Below are 22,714 nucleotides of genomic sequence, written 5' to 3' on the forward strand. Positions count from 1 at the left end.
TCCACTCTCTACCCTCAGTAAAAAAATAAAATCTCTCTTTCCCCATCTTTCCCCGCAGGCCCCGTGCTCCTTCCCCAGAGAGAGAGAGAGAGAGCGAAACCCTAGCTCGCGGCTCGCCGGATGGACCCTCAGCAGCCGGAACCGGTCAGCTACCTCTGCGGAGGTAATCCTTCATCCCTCTCCCTCCCTCCTAATCTCCATCCGGTCTCGATTTGTCGCCGCGGTTCCCGGCCGGGCCGATTCTTCGTTGCCGCGACACCTCGCCACGACTGATTTTTGTGCCTGGCTGAAATACGCATCTAGATTATTTCTTCCAAAAAAAAGAAATAAGGATCGAGATTACAAGTTTTAGTGCCTCTCTGACTTGTGCTTTCGGATGAGGGGGATGCTTCGTCTCCCTAATCTCCAGTAGTTTCCCCACAGTTCGGCGAATAGGGAAGTATTTAGTTCCTCTTTCGTTTTCTCACTGGGAACGACTTTTTTTTTTTGTTTCCAGATTGTGGAGCCGAGAACACGCTGAAGCCGGGCGATGTGATCCAGTGCCGCGAGTGCGGCTACCGCATCCTCTACAAGAAGCGGACCCGCCGAAGTATGGTCTCTCCTACTCCTCTCTTGATTTCCTGTGTGGCAGTGTCTGAAGTCTGAATTGTTGGCTTGTGATTTCACCAATGATTGCTCAGATCCTATTGTAGTTACTGGTTGGTATATATGGAAAATCTCATGTAGGCCTGATGCCCTGTTATCAGAAGGGAGGGTTGGGCATTAAGTTCTTATACATTTACAGACCAGTTTCAAGTAGTTCAAGCACATTGTCATGGAGTTGCCCTGCTGCTGCCCATCCTAACTGATGCTGCATACTTTTTTCCCATTGTCGTTCTATATTTTGTACAACATTGATATAGCATATTTAACCTGGAATGGCTACTTTCGAAAATTAGTTAAAATGATGAGAAAACACAGTTTTTATAATTCATTTTTTTAAAAGAACCTTTTTGCTAGTCCACAAAAAGGTGTAGCTGGCTTTGCTGACGATTATTTGTGTACATAAGTTTCCTCTGTTACTTTTGGTAGTATTGCTGCATGCACTGTCTATTTGATGTCTAAATTAATGCCTGACCATGGAAACTCTTCAAAGGTTATGTGAATTCTCAGGGGAGACATTCCATGGAAGTATGGAACATGCAAGTTTAAGTTATCTTTTCATCCATTTTCAGTAATTATTTGGTCTTGGAGTAGATTTATTCTTACGGTTAGAGCTCTGAGTTCTTGATGTTTAGGACCTAGGGCCCTTGTCCTCGAAGATAAAAGGTTGAACCCCTTTACCCCCTTTGATGTATTTATGCAAGTGGTGGGAGCAGTCTCTTGGCGTGGTTGGACTTTTGGATTTGCCATGTAGTAGTTAGCTTTTCATCATGGTTCTTGTACATCCAAGAGTGTGAACTGTAAAGCAGTTTGGTTCTAGAATTTTCGCTAATCATAATTCAATTAAGTAATTCATGTTTGATTGGCAACCAGACTAGTTTATATGCTGTTACATATGTACTGTATTTTGGGTTACATATGTACCGTATTTTGGGTAATTAGGCTGCATAACACTCCCAGAAGGGATTGTAGGTTGTGATTCATCGATGCTTAACTACAATCCCATACATATGCTCGATGGCATTGCTTTTACTTCAATGACACCTGTATATGCTTTGCACGGGATGTTTTTTTTTTGGCAATTTGGCTGTTCTTTATTGAAACTATTATTATATACAACATCAAGAGTAGAATTTATATGTCAGTTTTTTCCACACCTCACCTTAAGCTCCTAGGCTTTACAAAGTGTGTGGGTATTCATGCCTTATCTCAAGCACCCTACTTCCTTAATGACCATGGTAATGCATGAAAGATAGGGGATATTCATGATTAAGCTACCCAATGGCACTTGCTACTACCCATTTCTTCCATGAAAATGATCATAAATTGGAACACTTTATTTTCCACAATAAAAGTTTTCTCACAGGACATTGTGCTGAACAGAATTATCTTGTAATGAGAGGAAGGGTTGTGATGTCTTACAAGGAGAAAGAGATAGGACAGTTGGATGGTATATTGTATCTTTTTTTAGTGGGGAGGAAGGAGGTTGTGGGCATCACAGGCAGCTGAGGTTGACGTGGTGGTGTGATTGAGGACCAGAAAGGTTAAGATAGTTGCCAGCGGCTTTGACGAGGTGTGTTGATTCTTGCCGATGAAGTTATGAGATAGGAAAAGTGGCAATCAGCTTGACATCTTGTTTCCTATATCGTTTGACAAACTCGTGTATGAGCCATCATTTCTCTATACTGACTGGAGCCAATTGAGACTGGAAATCGGTGGCTAAAGTGCTAAACTAAATCTAAAAATAAGCTCGGTCAATACTAGTTTATTTTTACCCTGTTTTAACAGAATTCAAGCTACATCCCTTGTCCTGTTCTGTTGTGCCCTTCCTTTTGGCAGTCGCTGTGATTTGTAAAGCATGCATGCTACTTGATGCTAGTAGTTTTTTCTTTCTTATTATTCTCGCTGCTTAAACTGAATCCCCTCTGCATTCCATATGCTTGTCCTGATCACTAGTGCTCATTATTGTTTTTTTGGCAGTTGTCCAATATGAAGCGCGCTGAAGAAAAGGGGGCAACATCCTGTGCTGTTGGCGGTGCCTCAAGCAGTGTAACAGGCCGCCTGGGAGAAGGAATGACTAGTGGTGATTCGTATGGTAAGTCGTGTGTACTAGGTTGTAACCGTGCACTGGACTGCACCTGGAAGCGTTGAAACACTCTGAAATATGGATGGATGTCAGACACTTCACAAGTATTGAAATAGCTTATGATTTGCTGGGAACCTAAATACCCAATAAGATGGGGGGTCGTTTGCGTCTTGCTTTTGCGCTGTTAATCTGCTGGTCTCGCCATACACCAGCTGGGGCACCCATCAGGATTTTGAGTTTTGAATTCGTGTTGCATTGCCTTTTTTTTTGTGGTTCCACGATGGGGGTGGAAAAAAATGCCTTATCCAAGTTTGCAAATCTCGAGTGTTATCCGACAAAATGGTTGGTCTTTTTTGTGTGCTCCCTGTTTGAGCAACACGCGTCGCGGTTCCGGACCAAATGATGATGATATCCTGGAACTGGAACCTCCGCTCGGTAGCAGGTCGCGATCGGTCCCTTTCGTATATAACCTGCAGAGATGGCATGCGAAATTTATCTCCACCGAATCGCCGGTGCTCTGATATAAATCGGGCTGCTGCCTAGGGGCTTCGTGGGAAACCACCGATTCCAACTCGGAGATATGCTTGGCTTTTGCGGAACTACTTTTAAGTACGGGTCTTGTTTGAAAAGGTCGGATTCTAATAGATATATACTCGTTTCCCGATGTTTCAAAAAAAAAATGTAAATCTCGTTTCCCGAGGAGTCAAACAATTTCAACTTTGATCGAATTTATATAAAATATTACTAATATATATATTACAACATAAATATTTTTAGATTAATCATATAATATATTTCTATACTATATCAATTCGAATACACAAATGTTTGTAATTTTTTTATAAATTTAGTCAAAATTAAATGTGTTTGACTTCTCGGAAAACGAAATTTATATTCTTTTTGGGACAGAGGGAGTACTAGTATGCAATAAGTACGTTTTGTAGTGTACATAATAGCATAGTTAAATTAATATTCCAAACACAATACTCCCTCTGTTTTTATTTACATATCGTATTTGGTTTGTCCTAAATCAAATTTGGCAAAACTTTGACTAAATTTATAGAAAAAATAATATTTACAATACCAAATTTGTTTCATTGAATTCATCATAAAGTATATGTTGATAGTGCATATATTGGATAGTTTAGTTGTTGATATATATATTTTTATAGACTTGATCAAAATTAGCCAGTTTGACTTAGAACAAACCTTATACTACATATAAATATAAATAAAAACGGAGGAAGTACTACACATTTCATCAGTTTTCCTAATACAAATGACATGTTAGTGAAAATAAATAATAAATAAATAACCGAGTCCCGGAGTCTTGGTCAATGCAGTAACATCCAGTTTGAGAACAACCATTTTTTAAAAGAAATCAAAAAGTTTAATAACTAGTGGAATCCAAAGCGAGCACCGAGCAGGGCACCCACCCCAAGTGAGCGACGGCGACACGGAAGACCGGGAGCCGGAGGTCGCTAGCTTCGTCGGGACACGCAAGCCAAGCCGCGAGAGGAGGGAGAGCGACGGACTTATCCATCACCCGCCGGCAATTCCTATTCTACCCTCCAAGCCTCCCCCCATTCCCATTCCCATTCCCCCATCTCGTCTCGTCTCCCCGGCGCACGCCATCGCTTGCGTGCGCGTAGCATTTAACCAACCGCATCCCTCCTCACTGCTCCTCCGCGCCCCCATTTCTCCCCCTCCCCCTCCGCCGGCGATCGATCGATCCCGTCCGCTCCGCCTCCGCCTCCGCCGCCGCCGCTGCTCGCCGTCCGTCCGTCCGTCGATCCGGTGAGCGCCCGCCGCCCCCGGTCGATTCGGTGGCCCCGCCGTCCCCGCGCGCCTCCCTGACCCCGATCCGTCTGCTGGCTGGTTTGTGTTGGCAGGTTCGCTGCTGTCCGCGCTCGCGTCAGGACAGGCGATGGCGAGGAGCTCGTTCAAGCTGGAGCACCCCCTCGGTCGGTATTACCTCCCTTCCCCCGCCCGCTCGCCCGCCCGCCCGCCCTTGCTCGCCTCTAATCGGGGTGTTTCGTGGAGGTCCCGGCAGGGGGAGCCCGTGGGCCGGCGCCGCCGCCGTTGCGGTTGCTTGGGTTTCGGTATCGGCCTCGGCCGTGGTAGGCTGGTACACGGATCGACCGGGTCGGTCCGCTGAGCTCCGGCGGGGCTCTCCGTGTTTGGGGGGGTTGGTTGGTTTGCGCGACGGGGCTGCGGTTGCTTGCGCGCTACTACTGCGGGCGGATGGGTGGCCGGCTGCCTCTGTTGCTTTCGTGGACGGCCTAGCTGCGTGCGCGGTGCGGATCGGTAGGTTAGGGTCCGCAGCTTCGCCGTGGTGATCCTACTGAATCTGTACGGTGCACTACCGGGATGTGGTGGCGGCGGTTCCCAGTAAAATTGCCACGCGGTTGGTTGGCTATGGTTCATCTGTAGTTTCTAGCGACTTCAATGGCCTTTTTTTTTTTGCCGCAGCAGAGTTGATAGTAACATGCTTTTCCTCTGCAAGTGGTTGCCGTCGTGTTAAATTCTCTTGAGGTGTTCCCAGGTTCTTATAGCCTCCAGTTTTAATCGCTCTGCAACTTTTTTAAGGTTTAGTTTGCATCTACGGTTATGAAATGCCTGCCCTATACCCTTGTCAAAAATTTTTGCAGCTAGTTAGATAGCATGGTCCTGTCGTTATTTTCTACAGGCATGGCAGGACACTGCTTGGGCCTGCTAGTTTCGCGTTGTCATTACCTGATTCTTGTTTACTGTGTGCCCATAGTGCATGGACTCTTCCATGTTTTTTGTTTTTCTTTATGAAGAACTATATCCTTTTGTTTTATTGTAACTGAATTCTCATTATACGTTTGCCATTTGTCACAGAGAGGAGGCAGGCTGAGGCCAACCGCATCAGGGAGAAGTACCCTGACAGAATCCCCGTAAGCTTCTGTTCTTGTTGGTGGATTCTGCTATTTTTCATGATCGATTTGTTCTCATTAAATGCGGCTTTCTTGTAATACAGGTCATTGTTGAGAAGGCCGAGAGAAGCGATATCCCCGACATTGACAAGAAAAAGTCTGTCCGTTCTTATCCAATTTAAGAATAATTCCATTGCATTTCTATTGTTTGAATGGTTTTCTTGATAATATAACTTTTGTGCCTCAGAAACAATAGCTTGCAGTGATTTTTGTTCAATGTCAACTCTTGATAGTGCAAAACTGTTGGTTCTTTCGCTCAGCCGTGGGCATTACCCCTGTGACAGTCATCCCTTCAGAGTTGTATATCTCTAATAAGTCCCAGGTCTTAACTTCCTGGTCAAGAATTTGTTCGAATAGTTCTCTTGACATTAGAGTTTTATTTGCTTCTGAAAGTATAGCTTGTAGCAATTTTTCATCATTGATTTTGTCAAACTCTTGATGGTGCAAAACTGTTGGTTGTTGGCTTTGCCTTGGGCATTATCCCTGTGCCAACCTGCCTTCAAAGTTGTTTACTCGAATAAATCCCAGAGACTAGACGTCCCAATCAAGTGTCTGTTTCTTCTGCAAGTTGTCATCCGGAAATTGATTGCTTACTCCATTAGCATATACTTTGCTTGTACCACCTTGCAGCATTAATTAATTCAGGATGAAGCCTAGTTTACCAATACAAGCCAAGACCAACTGTAATGTTTGCTACTTTTCTTACACAAGACACATGGTTCCTAATGCCTTACTGCATACAGGTACCTTGTTCCTGCCGACCTCACAGTTGGACAGTTTGTCTATGTGGTACGGAAGCGGATCAAGCTCAGTGCCGAGAAAGCGATCTTCATCTTCGTAAAGAACACCCTCCCGCCAACAGGTACGCAGAAATGTTTCCTTTGCTCACGCACCATCGTACAAAACAACTGTGCCGCCCCTAAACATCATCCCCACTTTGGTCCTGCAGCCGCTCTGATGTCTGCCATCTACGAGGAGAACAAGGACGAGGACGGGTTTCTCTACATGACCTACAGCGGCGAGAACACCTTCGGGCTGTTCTAAGCCCAGGGCGTCGCGAATGGCCCTCTGGCCTCGTCGCAAATGTCTCCTGTAAATACATATCTGAAGAACCTGTGTACATAATCCGGTCCGCCTTTGTCGCCAGCAGCTCTTAAGCTGTGCTCTGCTGTTAAAAAAGTCCTTTGAAGCGTAAAATGCTCAGCACATTTATGTAGCCCTCTCGCCCTCTGGTTAAACTGGTCCATTATGCTTCAGAAATTCTATCAAGTGTTCGCCCCTGGTGTTAGTAACTTTGGTTGCTCAAAGTAACGCCATGTTTCTGTGGTTATCACGCCCATTGATGACAGGTTGCTACTGCGTTTGTTCATTGACTGGCCACAGTGCTGACGAAGCCCCCTGTGGGTGGTGTGGGCACTGACGGCAGGCGAAGAGCACCGGCATGCTGACCACCCTAATGCCGCCGGCGCCGGTGTAACTCTCCGTGTGCAGTAGCCTCCAGTAAGCAGAGGGTGTTGTACTGCAGTGGCACTGGGAATCCGGGCAAGAATGGCAAACGAGATCCTACGCGCCGCCAGCAAAGTATTCTCAATGCATAATGCACGAAATGTTTATCGCTATGCTGAAAAATATGAAGCAAATTGTGCACCTATTCTACGCGACGTTGCAACTCTCCTAGCCGCCTAGATCTAGCTCCACCTGGAGTTTTGAATTCGAGTTGGAGCCACGACAAATACGACCCCTTAGCCAAATTGTATCAGACTTATGCTCTTTAGTTTGTTCAAAACTTCATCAAAGGTCACGAGCAGTCCAATTCAATTGTACCAGATTTAAGATCACGAGCGTCCAGTATTGCTTGCCACCCTGCCCTGGCACGGAGAATTTGAGAGCGGAGGAGCCCACCGGAGATTCATTCAGAGATGCGGCAAACATCCCATGCCGTGCCCGCAGCAGCTGCTGCCTGCAGACATTCAAACCTCTCTCTCTCTCTCTCTCTCTCTCTCTCTCTCTCTCTCTCTCTCTCTCTCCCCTCTTTGAATGCTGCCAATAAATACCGCACCCTTTCACCCCGGTCGCAGGCAGCGAGCGCATCTTCTTCCGGCGGCTGCTGCTGCTGCTTCTTCTTCCTCCTCATCAGTCTGCCCTCATCTCCTCCTGCGCCATGCGAAAGGGTACAGTGCCTGCCTGCTCCATGGACGCGTGCCCATGGAGCTTCGATCTCCTTCCCCCGCAAGCAGTGCGCGGGCGACGCGGTGTTGGCGCGGTTCAATCCGAGAGCCTGCGCCCCGGGCGGCCATCGGGGGCCCTCCTCTCTGATTGAGCCGTGCCAATATCACGTCGCCCTTCACCCAATTCGCCTGCCGCCGGTGTGCTGTGCGCATCATGTATCGTACTCGCTCTCATCTCTTGTTCTTACATGTGTTCTGCTGTTCCTTCACTGCCATGGCTTCAGACCGAACGAACAGAATACTTCTCCCTGCTTAGTATTGTGCATGATTGAATCTGCATCAGGGTATATATACAGTTTCACAGGTGCACTCACCACTTTTTGGGCTGCTACTTTTCAGACTCCACATTTCTTCTTTGTTCTTCCAAAAACAAAACATTTATTCTTTGCAATGCACGGTCAACATGAAAAACACGATACGCATGTTTTCTGTTAGTGCACCTTGCTATATTTGTACCTGATGAGGATATGATGGTTCGCAAGGGAGAACATCACCATCAGTTGCTGCTGAGTGTTGTACTACTAAATATAAACAGAAACAGGTGAATAAATGCTACTCACTCATTGATCTAAGTTGTTACCCCTGACCATTCTATTCTATCTAGTAAGGAAAAACCTGAGAATTACGGTACAATAGCTCTGCCACTTGCCTGGTCCATCGAGCTTGCTTGCAAAGATATGCATTGGAGTCCCGACCTATTCAGGCGACGCAGCCGCGGAACAAGAGACTGCATGAAAGGAATCCGAATCAAGAACTCAAGATCCGTGAAGCTTTGCTACGCTCGCAACAGGACATAGCTCCTGATCGATGCCCCGCGCCTGCAATCAAATCAGAGAACTTTTTGGTAGAAACAACAAACAAATGGATGGACACACGATGCGCGATGCCTGAAAACTACTGGCAAGGAAAAGCTGATCATAAGCATTCGTGCGGGGGCGGCTGATGCTCGCTGCAGAGCCTTGTATGTGTGTAATTGGAGCTATCAAAGAGAGAGCATCCATAAGGACAATTGTTCTTTTTTCCGAAAATATTTTAATTCCCCCCCCCCCCCCCCCGAAAATACCAAAAGGACAATTGTGATAAAGCCTTCATGGATGTCCCTCCTTTTCCCTCGCCTCCATTTCGATTTCGTTCGTTGTAGATGAATGCGAAATCTTGATCCATGATTCTGATGTCTGACGCTCCGCGCCAAATCAATCATCTTGCAGTGAAGTTGTTGTGGTTGTGTATTTGCATTGTGTATGTGTGCTTTATTTTTATTGGAACTGGAAAGAACTATTCTTTTTCCTGACCCTGATTTCTGAAAATGTAGCACTGATTCACTCAAAATACCTCGGTACAATTTTTACTGCACCCTGTGTGAATATTTCCTTTTGGGGCACCAGGGGAGATGCCATGGTCAAAGAGTATCTGTCAGAAAAGTACAGGCACGCTGGCCCTAGGTGACCATGGAATGGTGCAGAATCTTGCATGAAAAACTGCAGCCAAACAAAAGCAACAACAGCTTAACAGTTAACAACATGATCAAAAGCACTTGCACAGCAGTAACACCCTTCTCGTTTTGATTCCAGCCTTTCAGAGACCACTCACTTGGAAGGGCTATCAACATAACCGACAACGGAGGTCATGTGCAAAGCAAAGGATCCCTCTGCAATTCTGCACCAGGTACCACACAGCCTGAAGAGAGAATCAAACTGCACGTGGAATTCCTCTGTATCAGTTCAATATGCCTGAATGATAAGACTCCCGACGGTCGTCAGGGCGTCCGACAACGCGTTCGAGGGCCGGGGATCGAGCTGTTGGCTCCGACGACGAACAGCAACGCGCCACTGGGACGGCAGCATCAGCATCCAACTTTGTGCATGAACCGGACAAGCTGCCAGATACAGGGGCCTTGTTTGGATGCGCGCTAGAATCCTAGCGCTAGAAGAGAATCCTTCCCGCATGAAGGACTGAATGAAGTCTATTTGCAAAACTTTTTTAGGGATGGGTGTAACTTTTCGCGACGAATCTAATGACGGTAATCAATCGATGATTTGCTACAGTGATGCTACAGTAACCATCCTCTAATCACGCGGTCAAAGACCCCATTAGATTCTTTAGGATCGCTAGCGCGGGGGTTCTGGAGTTGGTTTTGTAAACTGACTTTACTTGACACCGTAATAAGCGGTCAAAGTGTCACTATTCACTAGCGCGCTACAAAACCAAACGGGGTCAGGCTGATAGGGATGCTGAGGCGTTGTCGTCAACCGTCACCTCGGCTTTCGCCGGGGAATCATCGTGATCCAACAGAACCAGCGGTGTGAGGGGCATGCGCGAGCTGAGCTGCATCTGGTTGGTCTGAAAATTTGCAGTTTGCAGCTCCTTTTGCATTGATCCAATCTGAATGGGTGCATGAAACAAACACCTACACCCTTGGCTTTCAAGAAGAGTAGTCAAATAACCATTCAGAGCTTTGAAATCGCCTTGTTCAGTATCGATAAGCTGGCACCGCCTCCAATAGAATGGGGATTCATCAGGAAATCAGGCCACATCGAAAAATTAACTCGATCAGAGTGGCATTGAAAAATTAACACGATCAGATGGCTCATGCAAAGTTGCATAAATTGCCAATGAAGATTCAGTTTGGACCTGATGCACTATTACCAAGATCAGCAACAGCGTATCCTAGCACCTAGGGGAACAAATTCACGATAAAACAGCAGCAGGCAACCAGCACATATCAGTGAACCAACACCATTCAACCACGCGAACTGATCCAGTGTAATAGACAGATTGCTACAGGTAGCAATTGCAAACTAGTAACAGGCAGAACCACACAGTCAACCCCAATCCTCACTAGCAAAAGCACAACTCTGCAGCAGTTTTATTTTCAGTTCATCATGGCAGGAACAAACCCAAACACCAATCGCCATTTATTACATCACGGACAAGCATTACTACATCCAGCAGGGCACCTGGGTGTCAGGGGCTCTGGGCTTCACTGGAGCTCCTTGAGGAAGTCGGTGTGGTCAACCAGAACCTATAATGTCAAGGATAAAATGTTACATTTTCTGGAAAATTACTTTCTTTCAAAAGAAAGATTCAGAAACCAATACATAACATGTTGCTCAAACTTTTACAAAACGGTGTGTGTCACAAATATTTTCGTCTGAAACATATTTGAACCAATATGTGCATTATCCAGATCCAATTATCTGAATAGCTATGATATGGCCATGAAAAGTTTGAGCATTGCATATCCTTTAAACAATGTTTTGCCTCTGGTTTCTATAAAACATATCCATGCCCATTATCACTTCACATGCATAAATTGAATTGACTGTTCGTTTGCTTACTATTGGTGTTTCATTTGGTCATTCTGCCCTTTCTCAGTCAACTGTTCAGATTGAAATTATGTCTTAATTAACTCTCAAGAGGTAAGAGGAGCACAATAAAAAAGCCATAATAAACTAATCAGATTGCAAGAAAATTTTGATGAGATAATGACTATCTTCATGAATAAAGGAATGGCTTGAATTTCGCATTAAGATTCTACCGTTTCTGCCACATTTTGCCAATGATGCCTATTCTTTTGCTTTATTAGGTAAACCCATGAAACAGGATTCTGCTTCACAAGTAATGGCTTGGCTTCAGCTCCACATATGCATCAGATTAAAGCTTTGAAACTACATGTTTTACTAGTTTCTGCGAAAATTTTACTGACAATACAGCACAGACAGAAGCATACCACTTTCCAGCCATCTGGGTCAACAAAAGAGGCGATCTTTGTGTTGATCCCAGGTAGCGGCCCTGGCTGCCGCAAAATCTTTCCACCTAGTTCTTTGGTCGCAAGATCAACAGCCTCGGCACTCTTGTACACATCATTGGTGCCAATAGCAACCTGCACTTACATAATGAGGATCATCAAGAAATGGCAAGATCTTATTAGATAAATACTGCATATAAAAGATTTTTGTTGGATCTCTTTTTAATGAAATTACACGCAAGTCTCCTGCATCTTTAGAGGGAAAAAAAAGATTGTGTTGGCCGCCAACCACTCTGAACAACACCTCAAGCACACAAATACACTCACACCAAGAGGAGAGAAGGGAGAACAGAGAGCAATCTGTTTGGTGGTGCTGAACTAAACTGCAGCTGCTCCTATCTCTTCCATATATCAAAGACAGGTACAAGTCAAAGTAAGGTACATGATGTCGCTACCAATTACTACTAGCTAGACCATACTTATACTAGAACTAGCTGAAACATACTCCCGCAACTTGCTACTGTTACTGCCTGCAGCTGTCCTGTTTGACAAGCTGAGCATGGCCACAAGAAATGGAGAGCGCCGACTACTCCTGATGTAGATAATGTTCAAAAGCATACAAAATTATCCATCAGATTTCATACATACCTGAGCATATGCATTGCCCTTGCTATATTCTGTGCGACCATAGTTGTATGTCAGCTCCAGAACTGTTGTCTTGTCCTCATCAGCATAGCCCAACATGGCAATGGTATACTGCACAAGGCCAAATATATATTCTCAGTCTAAAATTGAAAGAAGGCCACAATTTTCATGGCATTTCTCTCATCTCCAAGAAATCTGGCAACCATTCTTTCAACCCCAAATATGTGAAGGTACCTTATAATCAGGCACATCCTTCTTTCTTAGAAGCTTCATCCCAAGGGCCTGCATGATACCAAATAATACATCATGTATGAGGACGGGGCTGCTGCTCAAAGGACATAACAAAGAAATATGTAGCATTTCTAACTTCTGGAATAGCCTACCCTTACATAAGGAAAGAAAATACCTTCTCATAGAACTTGATAGAACGCTCAAGGTCACCAACACGAAGCATGACTTGGCAAAGAGGCTCAGGTGTCTCAGCCCTCTGAATAAGCTCAAACAAGTAACCATCAGGGTCTTGTGCAAAGGCAATAACAGTGGATCCTCCCTTGACAGGACCAGGTTCACGAGTAATCTTGCCACCCTTGGATTTAATATTCTCAGCCAACTTGTACACCTGCATTTGCATACATGATATCATATAAGCATAATTTCTGTAGGGCTAACAGTAAGCATTGCAAACAAACAATAATTACATCCTCATTAGCGATAGCGAAATGCCCAAAGCCCTCTCCGATGTCATACTTGTCGACGCCATAGTCTGTTGGACAAGAGTGAACTTGTTAGCCCATTAGGATGTTGAAGAAAATATAACTTTCCAAGGAAAAGAGTTGATCAGTTCATATGAAGACAGAAGCATATCCATTGCTGAGTATCTTATCAGGTTGGCCACATATTATGCAAATATTATGAAGTAGAATATTGAAACAACAAATTTGGCAGGTCGCTGAACATACTGTATGTCAATTCAAGCGCAAAGTTGGTGGTCTCTGGTCCAAAACCAAGGAAGGCATTGGTGTACTTCTCATCAGGAACGTCTCTTTTCCTCAGCAGCTTCATCCCAAAGCATTCCGTGTAGTACCTACCATAATCACAAGATGACATCAGAAGTATGACTCTAGCTCTAGATGTTGAAAATGTTGCTTAAAATACAGCAACATACTTGATTGTGCGGTCCAAATCCCCAACACGGTAAACAGCATGAAGCATCCTCTTGTTGTCCTGTTTGTTCCATTCAAGCACAGCCTCAGCTGGCTTTGTGGCTTCGCTCCCAGTTGCCATCCCTGGTACAAAAAGTCACACATTTGATAAGAACAAGAGGGAAAAGGTATATTGAGCAAACAGAGGATTAAGCACAAGGAGTCCAGGCTCCACATTATGAAAGTTGTGGCATTTTTTTCAGAATTCTGGCAGAAAATCATAGTGTTTCAGAAGCTTATTGGTACAGGAACATACAATTAGTCAGTTATTTTCTTTTCTAAAATAATATATTTATCAGAAATACTTTCTGCTGCAATCCCTGCAACTCTCGATCTCTCATCCAAAAAAACTAGTGCTAACATAACAGAACTCAAGGTGACACATCTCTTTTTTTTTTCACTGGCATCTTTCAACCGCAAATTGGCAATCCCAACCAAATAGAATATTTGCTCCTGCTCCCTCAGAAAGTCAGTAATAAAAATACAGAGATCCAAGTCTCCAACTTGTGGAAGTCTGAACGCTGAAGACGCAATTAGCCATCTACACACCAGTTACCAGGAGTCAATCTACACGATGGACACATGACCTCCAAAACCCTTAGCAAGAAGAGAACCGAACCTAATCCCTGGAATTTTCTAGCGGGTCATGTGCAGTCTATACAGGGTTGTTAAACCTCGAGTTCCCCTTCCTATTTCACCATTAGGGAGAAGGGAGCAGTGGAGCACTGAAATCAAACTCCCCCCGTACAGGCGTTCTTTCAATCTTGGGGGGGGGGGGGGGGGGACAATCTTTAGGTGGAAGGAGATGATGATCCAAGTCTCACAGAGCAAGAAACCGACGGAATCAAGAAACAGAAATCCACAGCCCCCCGCCCTGATCGGGCCTCCAGGAACCGCGGAATCTTGCCCGCGAGGTGTTAGGGGAGAGGAGATAGTGAGGCATGGAGACGGATGCTCACCTCGGGCTGAACTCCGACCGGCCTCGGCTCGATTCGATCAAGAACCACGCACAGGCGCGCAACAGTGAGCTCTCAACCTCAAGTATTTTGGCTTCTTCCTCCTCGCGAGGAGATGAGTGAAGACACCGTACCTATATGCAGGCTTTGAGTCCACAGGAGGCGTGCAGTGTGTACAGCAGGCTAGATGGTTCTTCAGATTCTTTTTTAATAATTTTCTCTCTGCACTCACTTTAAAATTTAGAATAGTAACTTTAATATCAGAAAAGTTGGCTGCTTTTCCTTTTCCGACCATCTTCAACACATTATTTATTCCTATGTCTAAAATATATCCTCTCTCCATTATCTATTTTCGTGTTTTTATAACTACAGTAGACTACTAAAATCCAATCACCAAAAATAAGGTATAGGACAAATTCTCTTCATTAGGTGACAAAAAGGTGTGTTTTGGTGATTACACAAACTTTTAGGTACTAAAATTGGATTGGTAATCTGCTGGAACATCTCCAATCATTAAAACGATCATTTTTTTGGAATTAGGGAGGAAGATAAGTATATGTTGGAGAAGCTATTAGGAACTATTAAAAGGATGGATAACTCTTTTCCTTTTCCTTTACTAAATGGAGTGGTTGTTTCTTTCTTTTAGAATAAATGGAGTAGTTGTTGTAATAAAATAAATGACATTTTCTAAATGGAGTGGTTGTTTCCTTTACTAAATGGAGTGGTTGTTTCTTTCTTTTAGAATAAATGGAGTAGTTGTTGTAATAAAATAAATGACATTTTCTAAATTAATTTAAGCACTATTTGTGGTTCAATTATATTTTATTTGCAACGAGAGGTTGTCTTCATTGTAAATAAAATGTTTGATATGCAACATCTTTATGTGCAAAGAAGTCAAATTAGCCTGAATTGTGCAGGATCTCAAGAAACAACACAACACAACCACCCCACCAAAAGTTCAGAAAAATTCACTTGCTAGAAACAAAGTGGGAAGGTTGGGTATAAACAAATAACTAGAAAGCATGAAAATAAAATATGCCTATGATCACTTTATCAATTTCAATTAGGGATGAAAATAGTATAGATATTTTCCTTCCATTGACTGACCGAAGGGATTTAGAAACTAAATAGAATAGAATGTATCTATAACCGAGTATTCAATATCTATATATTATCCCTATCCAAATACTCAGGTGTGTGGGATATATGATATAAGGATAGGTTGGGTATCAATGTCCGGCACATATAACATTATCAGTATTCAAATTCGTAATTAAATATCTATGTTATATCTGTTCGTATCCCATTCATTTTTATCCTAATTTCAATATAGATGTTTATGGTGACTTCATCAATCTCGAGGATTTGCCGATTTAGTCTTCGAAGACGCTCGTAGGATAGGGTTTGCACACATACATTTATAGAGGTACGAGTGTTTATATATTGTGAGTATCTGAATTGTACTGTATAATCCGAAAAATTAATATACATCAACCCGATCTCCTTTTCACAAGCGGCATAGTGCGTGACTCCGTGTAGTATTTTCAGATATGTTAGTGCAAGTGTTGTGGATCAAAAAGGCGTTTTTGTTGCAGGACATGTTATAATTTGAACTGCATCATTATTTTTCCCGAAGTTGTTACGAGTCCAGTAGTGATCTCTCTCTCTCTGAAAAAATAATCAGGTAGCACATAGTCAGCTAATAGTTTAAGACCAGATGCATTAATATTCTTGACTCTTCTACCTAGTTTTGTCTTTAAGTCAATCCATCTAAAGTTTAACCGAGGGACCGAAAAGGCGACCAGAGAGGGGTGAATGGGAGCCGATTCAAAATTATCGTAATCGGAAGCTCGGCTTAAGATCACAACTGCGCACCCAAACCCTAGAGTCCTAGGGAAATATGGAGCAGCTATGGAGGAGTTACACCAGCAGACAACGGCCCTAGGAACAAACGAGAACAAACGCGGAAGCAAACAAGAAGAAACAGTGCGAAACAGACACGGTATATGAACACCGGTTAAACCGATGTGTGAAGAAAACCTTCACCGGTTCAACCGACGTCACAGAGCCGGCAGCAAAGAAGAAGTACTCACCGGTTAAACCGACGCTACGGTTTAAACAGTGTCGGTTCAACCGGCGATAGTGCGCCGGATGATCCGACAAAATCAACACTCAGCGTCGGTGCAGTTGTCCAGAGAGGCTCCAAAACTGACTTACCAAGCACCGGTTAAACCGACGCAGTCAAATCCAAAGCACCGGTGCAGTTGTCCAGAGAGACTGCAAAACGGATCAAACTGAACACCGGTTGAACCGATGCTAAGAGACTTCTATACGCCGGTGCAATGAACCAAACACCAAAACCCTAACAGCCGAAAAACCAACTCACCGGTTGATCCGACGCAACATATCACAAGCGCCGGTTTAACCGATGATAGGAAAAAGTCTACGCGTGCCCAGAAACGAATTTTTCAGCCCGCGACTTTTGACAAACTTGATGATCGAAGGGCCAAATGAAGTCCAAGTCTCACCAAATTTTGTAGGCATGATCACAAAGGACTTGTGAATATGTCCACGGAAGGAATCGACGAATCAGTCCATGGTTTGGGAGGAATCGAGGAATTCCCGAGCAAGAACGGGGTTTTCTCAAGAACGCAAAAACGTCGTTTCGAAGGGACTCGTGATTCCGCGGGTTTTAGCACTAGCCTAGATGGATTAGAATTACTTCAAAGAGTCACGTGATCATCAAGAAACAACCCCTCATCTCGTGCACAAGAATCGACACGCGAAAATAGAATTTCAACCAAACAAAGCACATGATGTATGAAATTGACACGAATTCAAAAGCCCCGAGGGCACAAGGAGGAGAGGGCCTCCTTTTCCGATCAATTTCATACAAGAGTCTCAAAAATCCATATCCCTAAAATCCTAACCCTATAGAGAAATGAAGGAAGAGGGAGGAGAAGGAGGAGACGCCTGGGAGAGAGGGGGCGGCTCCTTCTGGACGCCAGGCGAAGATCCAGAGAGAGAGTGGGTGAGGGGATATTTATGCCCACTAACTCTAGGACTAAAAGACTAAACTACCCCTAGACTTAACTAGACACTAGAAAGTCTGTAGGGGCAAAACCGGAAAAAGATACAAGGACTCATCCGACGGCCGAGGTTGTTTCTTCGAATCGAAGTCTTCTCCGCGATGCCGCCACGTAGATGAAGATCCGGTCCGCAGATTTGGAGGGTCCGCAAAACCCGGGTAGGTGGCCGGTTTTGAGAAAACCGCCAAAACTCCACGCGCGGGAAGATTCCCGCCTCCACGCCGTGGCCCTGGACGCCGTTCCCGCCTCGGCCTTCTGACGGACCTAGACGCCGCCCGACGCCCGTCACCTCCTCGCCCGCAGCGAGGCCCTAGACGTCGTCGACACCCGTTCCTCCGCCAGTCCCGAGACCGACGCCGTGCCTCCACGACTTGGCGTCTTCAACCGCCGTCCCCAGCTTGGTTTTGTGGCGCAAACCAAGAAACCCGCCATCCGTCGGCGCTTGCACCCTCGATCCAGGAGTGGACGCCATAGCTGCCGCCCCGCCCGAGCTCCAGTCTCGGCTGCCCTTCACTGCCCGTGTACCTCCAACCAAAGACCAAGCACACTATCACACCGCACGGTTGACAATTCACTCATCACAACCAGGAGTGAGTACTCCACATTCCTCATTAACTGATCTTTTTTAGAAAAAATCTATAAATGTGAAATTAAATAAGTATATTATATTTCTCATCTATTTGGAAAATATTTGGTGCACACGTGGCAGGTGCCCACCCCTCACGTCCTTAGCATGAGCTTAACAATATTGATGCTCTCATCAATAGACTCATTCGAATTCAAAAATGATTTTAACATGTTGCTGCAGGTAGCAATTCCATACTAGTAACAGGCAAAACCTTCTTATATGGTTTGACAGTGCTCCCAGGGGCGAAGCTAGGTAGAAATTAGGAGGTGCCTATGCACCACGAAATTTTACAAAAGCAGTGATTAGATCTAATTTTTCACCATATATGCACCTCCACAGGTCAACTTTATACACTCACAAGGTTAATACACCTCCCTTCAATTTGCTCTAGCTTCGCCACTGGGCGCTCATGCCTTAACTTCAAAAAAGAGAAAAAACAGGCACAACCACATAGCCAGTCCCACAATCTCTGCAGCAGCAGTTTTATTTCATTCAGTTCATCGGGGCCTTAATATACATCCCACCAAACCCCGTTTATTACATCATGGACAAGCATCATCCTAACACCAATGATAACGATAAAGTTTCAATTCAATGGAGATTAATTAATAAATGGAACCATAGGCACGGAACCAGAGCGTCCGGTCTTCACTGGAGTTCCTTGATGAAGTCAGCGTGGTCAACAAGAACCTGTAATGTCAAGGATAGAATGTCACATTTTCTGGACACTTTATTTCAAAAGAAACATTCGGAAACTAATACGTTACCACCGTGCAGCTCAAACTTCAAAAATAAAAACAAAATAAAAAGAGTATGTCACACATATTTTTCTTTTGGCAGATATCTGAACCAATTTTGTGCATGCCCCAGATCCAATTCCTTTAATTGATCATCGCTGTTTCCTATAGACAGATTCATCATGCCGGCCTTCACGCCCATTATCCTTTCACATGAAAAAAAAATGATTTGACGCCCCTCCCCTTGGATGTTGATCTGATAGTCCAGATTGAAGTTTTCATAATTTGCACGGAGAGGTTGGTTTGCACCTGATATGTTCTCTTCTTAATCACCGTTTCAGCTTGAATTTATATCTTACATCTCAAGAGGAAAGAGGAGAACCGTAAAAGAGCCATAAAAATAATCAGATTGCATTATAATTTTGATGGGATAATGATAGCATTCATGAATATAGGTATGGTGTCAATCTCGCATTAAAATTGTGCCGTTTCTGCCACATTTTGCTAAAGATGACTAGTCTTTTGCTTTATTAGTCTCCCAAGGTAGGATCCTGTTTCACAAGTAATGGCTCGGCGTCACATATGCTTCAGAATTAAGCTTTTAAACTACAAGTTGTGCCTAGTTTCTGCCAAAAAATTATTGGCATTATTATAGATTTGAGAAGAACGCAGTCAGTCATTTACTGGTTAACAGTACAGCACAGATGGAAGGCGTACCACTTTCCAGCCATCTGGGTCAACAAAAGAGGTTATCTTTGTGTTGATCCCAGGTAGCGGCCCTGGCTGTCGCAAAATCTTGCCCCCTAGTTCTTTGGTCGCAAGATCGACAACCTCGGCACTCTTGTACACATCATTGGTGCCAATAGCAACCTGCACTTGGATAAGGAGGATCATCAAGAAATGCTAAGACCTTATTTGACAAATACCGCAGATAAATATTTCTTTTTCGCGGCCATGGCTGAGCATGTTTTTTATTAAAAAGAAAGTAGTTACAATACAATTTTGATGCGGCCAAACAAAGTTTGACCAACACAAAAATGCAAAGGACTAAAAACGGAGAAACACTGAAGAATCACACACACAAGCAAGAAAATACAACGACAACACCGAATAGCAGCAAGCAACACGGGAAGGACAATGGCTCAACCCACAAACCAAAGGAACCCACACCACCATCACAACCGAAACCTGCAAAAAAGATTTCATATACGCACCTGAGCATATGCATTGCCCTTGCTATATTCTGTGACACCATAGTTATATATCAGCTCCAGAGAAGTTGTCTTGTCTTCATCACCATAGCCCAACTTTGCAATGGTATGCTGTTCAAGGAAAAAATATATTCAGTCTAAAATTGAAAGAACATCACATCTGAGGGAAAAATTGCATGCCATTCTCTCATCGTTGTGAAATTTGGCAACATTCTTTATGCACCAAGTAATTGAAGGTACCGTATAATCGGGCACATCCTTCTATCTTAGGAGCTTCATCCCAAGGGCCTGAATGACAACAAAACATGCACCATGTATGAGCACGGTGCTGCAGCTCAAGAGACATAAAGAAGAAACATTTAGCACTTATAACTTCTGTAATAGCGCCTACCCTTACAAAAGAAAAGAAAGTACCTTCTCATAGAACTTAATAGAACGCTCAAGATCACCAACACGAAGCATGATTTGGCAAAGAGGCTCAGGTGTCTCAGCCCTCTGAATAAGCGCAAACCGGTAACCATCGGGGTCTTCTGCAAAGGCAATAACAGTGGATCCTCTCTTGACAGGACCAGGTTCACGAGTAATGTTGCCACCCTTGGATTTTATATTCTCAGCAAACCTGTACACCTACATTTGCATACATGATATCATAAAAAGGCTGTCTGCAGCGGCGACGGTGGATCTGCAAATAATGGACAATACTTACATCCTCATTAACGATCCCGAAATGCCCAAAGCCCTCTCCGATGTCATACTTGTCAACACCATAGTCTGTTGAACAAGAGTGAACTTGTTAGCACATTAGGATGTCGAAGAAAATGAAAGTGTTTTTCCAGGACAAGAATTGATTAGTTTATATGAAGAGAGAAGCATATCCATTAATAATTTCTTTATTATCAGGTCAATACACATGCAAATATGAAGTAGAATATTGAAATAATTTTTGTGCCACAAAAAAAAATTTGGCAGGTTGCATTGGTGAACATACTGTATGTCAATTCAAGTGCAAAGTTGGTGTCCTCTGGTCCAAACCCAAGGAAGGCGTTGGTGTACTTCTCGTCAGGCACGTCTCTTTTCCTCAGCAGCTTCATCCCAAAGCATTCCGTGTAGTACCTACCAGAATCAGAAGTATACATCAGAAGCATGATACTAGCTCTAGATACTAAAAATGTTGCTTAAAATTGAACACAGAAACATACTTGATTGTGCGCTCTAGGTTGCCGACACGGTAAACTGTGTGAAGCATCCTCTTGTTGTCCTGTTTGTTCCACTCAAGCACAGCCTCAGCCGGCTTCGTGGCTTCGCTCCCTGTTGCCATCCCTGGTACAGAAAGACACACATTAAAACTATGAACTGAGACTGGCCTAAGAACAAGAGGGAGAAAGATATGTTGACGAAAACAAAGAACCAAGCAGGTGGAGTCCAGGCTCGAAATCCTGACAGCTGTGTCATTTGTTCAGAGCTGTGGCAGAAAATCGTAGTACTTCGGAAGCTTATCAGTACAGAAACATCCAATTGGTCAGTGATTTGCTTTTTTAAAATATATATTTATCAGATATACTAATACAATAGTACTGTATTATCTGTTGTAAGCCTACAAATCTCAACCTCTCATAAAAAAACAGTGATACATCCTTTTTTTTCCATCATCTTTGAATCGCAGTCCCAAACCAAATCCTTTTTTTTTTCTCGGAAGGTCACTAAAGAAAGTCTCAGCTCAACCAAATCAGATACACAGAGATCCAATGCTCCCCTTTGTAAATACTCCCGTCGTCCCAATAATTCTCTCTATCAATACTAGTATTACTACATCGATGAACGTGTGTCTAGACAGAACGCGCCTTATATCATGTGACTTGAGTAAAAATGATTACGCCTTATATACTAGGACGGAAGGAGTATAGAACTTTAAATAAAAGCGCAACTAGTCGTCGAGTAACTCGAGTTCCCTTTCCAATTTCAGCATTTGGGAGAAGACCAGGAGGGAGCACTGGAATGAACCCCGGTGAAAAAGGAAGAATTTTTAGGGCAAGAACCCGAAGGAATCAAGAAAAAGAAACGCGCGCAGAATCTACAGGGTCGCCTGATCCGGTCTTTAGGAACCGCAGAATCGTGAGCACGCGAGGGTTCAGGGGAGAGGGAAAATGACGGGGCTTTTAGAGATGGATGCTCACCTTGGATTGGATTCGGGCCGGTCTCGACTCGATTCGATCAAGGAGCACGCACAGGCGCAGCAGTGAGCTCTCACTAAATCAGCGTCTTGGTTTCTTCCTCCTTTCGAGGAAGAATAGTGAAGGGCACGGCGCCTATATATATACAGGCAACAGGCCACAGGAGGCTTGCACAGAGTTCAGTAGTTCACTGTTCAGCACTCCCATGGATAACGAAAAGACTGACTGATACAGTAATACAAACAATAAGCTACATCTTCAAACAATGACGACACCTTTCTTTTTTAAAAAAAACAATGACGATACTTTTCAGTTTGTTTTTTTCACCGTGTCACGTACTCTGATTGATTCACGTGGAGACTATAAATTCTAGTTGGTAATGAAACGTACAAGTCAGTGAAATCAGAGTAC

General features: G+C 43.9%; 3 protein-coding genes and 1 pseudogene across 3 annotated transcripts; 2 read left to right on the forward strand and 2 right to left on the reverse strand.

Moving 5' to 3' along the window:
- On the forward strand, nt 1-2,903 carry LOC120711668 (DNA-directed RNA polymerases II, IV and V subunit 12). Its single transcript, XM_039997261.1, has 3 exons — nt 1-163; nt 497-589; nt 2,623-2,903. Exons 1-3 carry the CDS (start codon nt 121-123, stop codon nt 2,643-2,645), a joined length of 159 nt encoding a protein of 52 aa, XP_039853195.1. The 5' UTR covers nt 1-120; the 3' UTR covers nt 2,646-2,903.
- A 1,403-nt stretch (nt 2,904-4,306) lies between these two features.
- Nucleotides 4,307-6,995, forward strand: LOC120711667 (autophagy-related protein 8C). The gene is made up of 6 exons (XM_039997260.1): nt 4,307-4,525; nt 4,621-4,692; nt 5,594-5,649; nt 5,733-5,785; nt 6,432-6,550; nt 6,638-6,995. The coding sequence occupies exons 2-6, from the start codon at nt 4,656-4,658 to the stop codon at nt 6,730-6,732; spliced, it is 360 nt and encodes a 119-aa protein (XP_039853194.1). The 5' UTR covers nt 4,307-4,525; nt 4,621-4,655; the 3' UTR covers nt 6,733-6,995.
- Nucleotides 6,996-10,636: 3,641 nt separating this feature from the next.
- On the reverse strand, nt 10,637-14,664 carry LOC120711665 (lactoylglutathione lyase-like). The gene is made up of 9 exons (XM_039997259.1): nt 14,471-14,664; nt 13,475-13,595; nt 13,269-13,393; nt 13,008-13,072; nt 12,716-12,928; nt 12,544-12,591; nt 12,313-12,420; nt 11,647-11,799; nt 10,637-10,938 (listed from the first exon to the last, which is right to left on the reverse strand). Exons 2-9 carry the CDS (start codon nt 13,591-13,593, stop codon nt 10,897-10,899), a joined length of 873 nt encoding a protein of 290 aa, XP_039853193.1. The 5' UTR covers nt 13,594-13,595; nt 14,471-14,664; the 3' UTR covers nt 10,637-10,896.
- Nucleotides 14,665-18,635: 3,971 nt separating this feature from the next.
- Nucleotides 18,636-22,487, reverse strand: LOC120711666 (annotated as a pseudogene).
- Between the last annotated feature and the right edge of the window lie 227 nt (nt 22,488-22,714).

This window comes from Panicum virgatum, chromosome 6K, assembly GCF_016808335.1.
Source record: "Panicum virgatum strain AP13 chromosome 6K, P.virgatum_v5, whole genome shotgun sequence".
Lineage (NCBI taxonomy): Eukaryota > Viridiplantae > Streptophyta > Magnoliopsida > Poales > Poaceae > Panicum > Panicum virgatum.

Bases quoted from the DNA above. Each gene is read 5' to 3' on its own strand.
- LOC120711668 (XM_039997261.1), top strand. From the start codon at position 121: ATGGACCCTCAGCAGCCGGAACCGGTCAGCTACCTCTGCGGAG. The intron at 164-496 runs GTAATCCTTCAT...TTTTGTTTCCAG, and splicing joins GGTCAGCTACCTCTGCGGAG to ATTGTGGAGCCGAGAACACG. The intron at 590-2,622 runs GTATGGTCTCTC...TTTTTTTGGCAG, and splicing joins CAAGAAGCGGACCCGCCGAA to TTGTCCAATATGAAGCGCGC.
- LOC120711667 (XM_039997260.1), top strand. From the start codon at position 4,656: ATGGCGAGGAGCTCGTTCAAGCTGGAGCACCCCCTCG. The intron at 4,693-5,593 runs GTCGGTATTACC...CATTTGTCACAG, and splicing joins CAAGCTGGAGCACCCCCTCG to AGAGGAGGCAGGCTGAGGCC. The intron at 5,786-6,431 runs GTCTGTCCGTTC...TACTGCATACAG, and splicing joins CCCGACATTGACAAGAAAAA to GTACCTTGTTCCTGCCGACC.
- LOC120711665 (XM_039997259.1), bottom strand. From the start codon at position 13,593: ATGGCAACTGGGAGCGAAGCCACAAAGCCAGCTGAGGCTGTGCTTGAA. The intron at 12,421-12,543 runs GTACCTTCACAT...GGCCTTGTGCAG, and splicing joins AGGATGTGCCTGATTATAAG to TATACCATTGCCATGTTGGG. The intron at 11,800-12,312 runs GTATGTATGAAA...ATGTAAGTGCAG, and splicing joins AGGGCAATGCATATGCTCAG to GTTGCTATTGGCACCAATGA.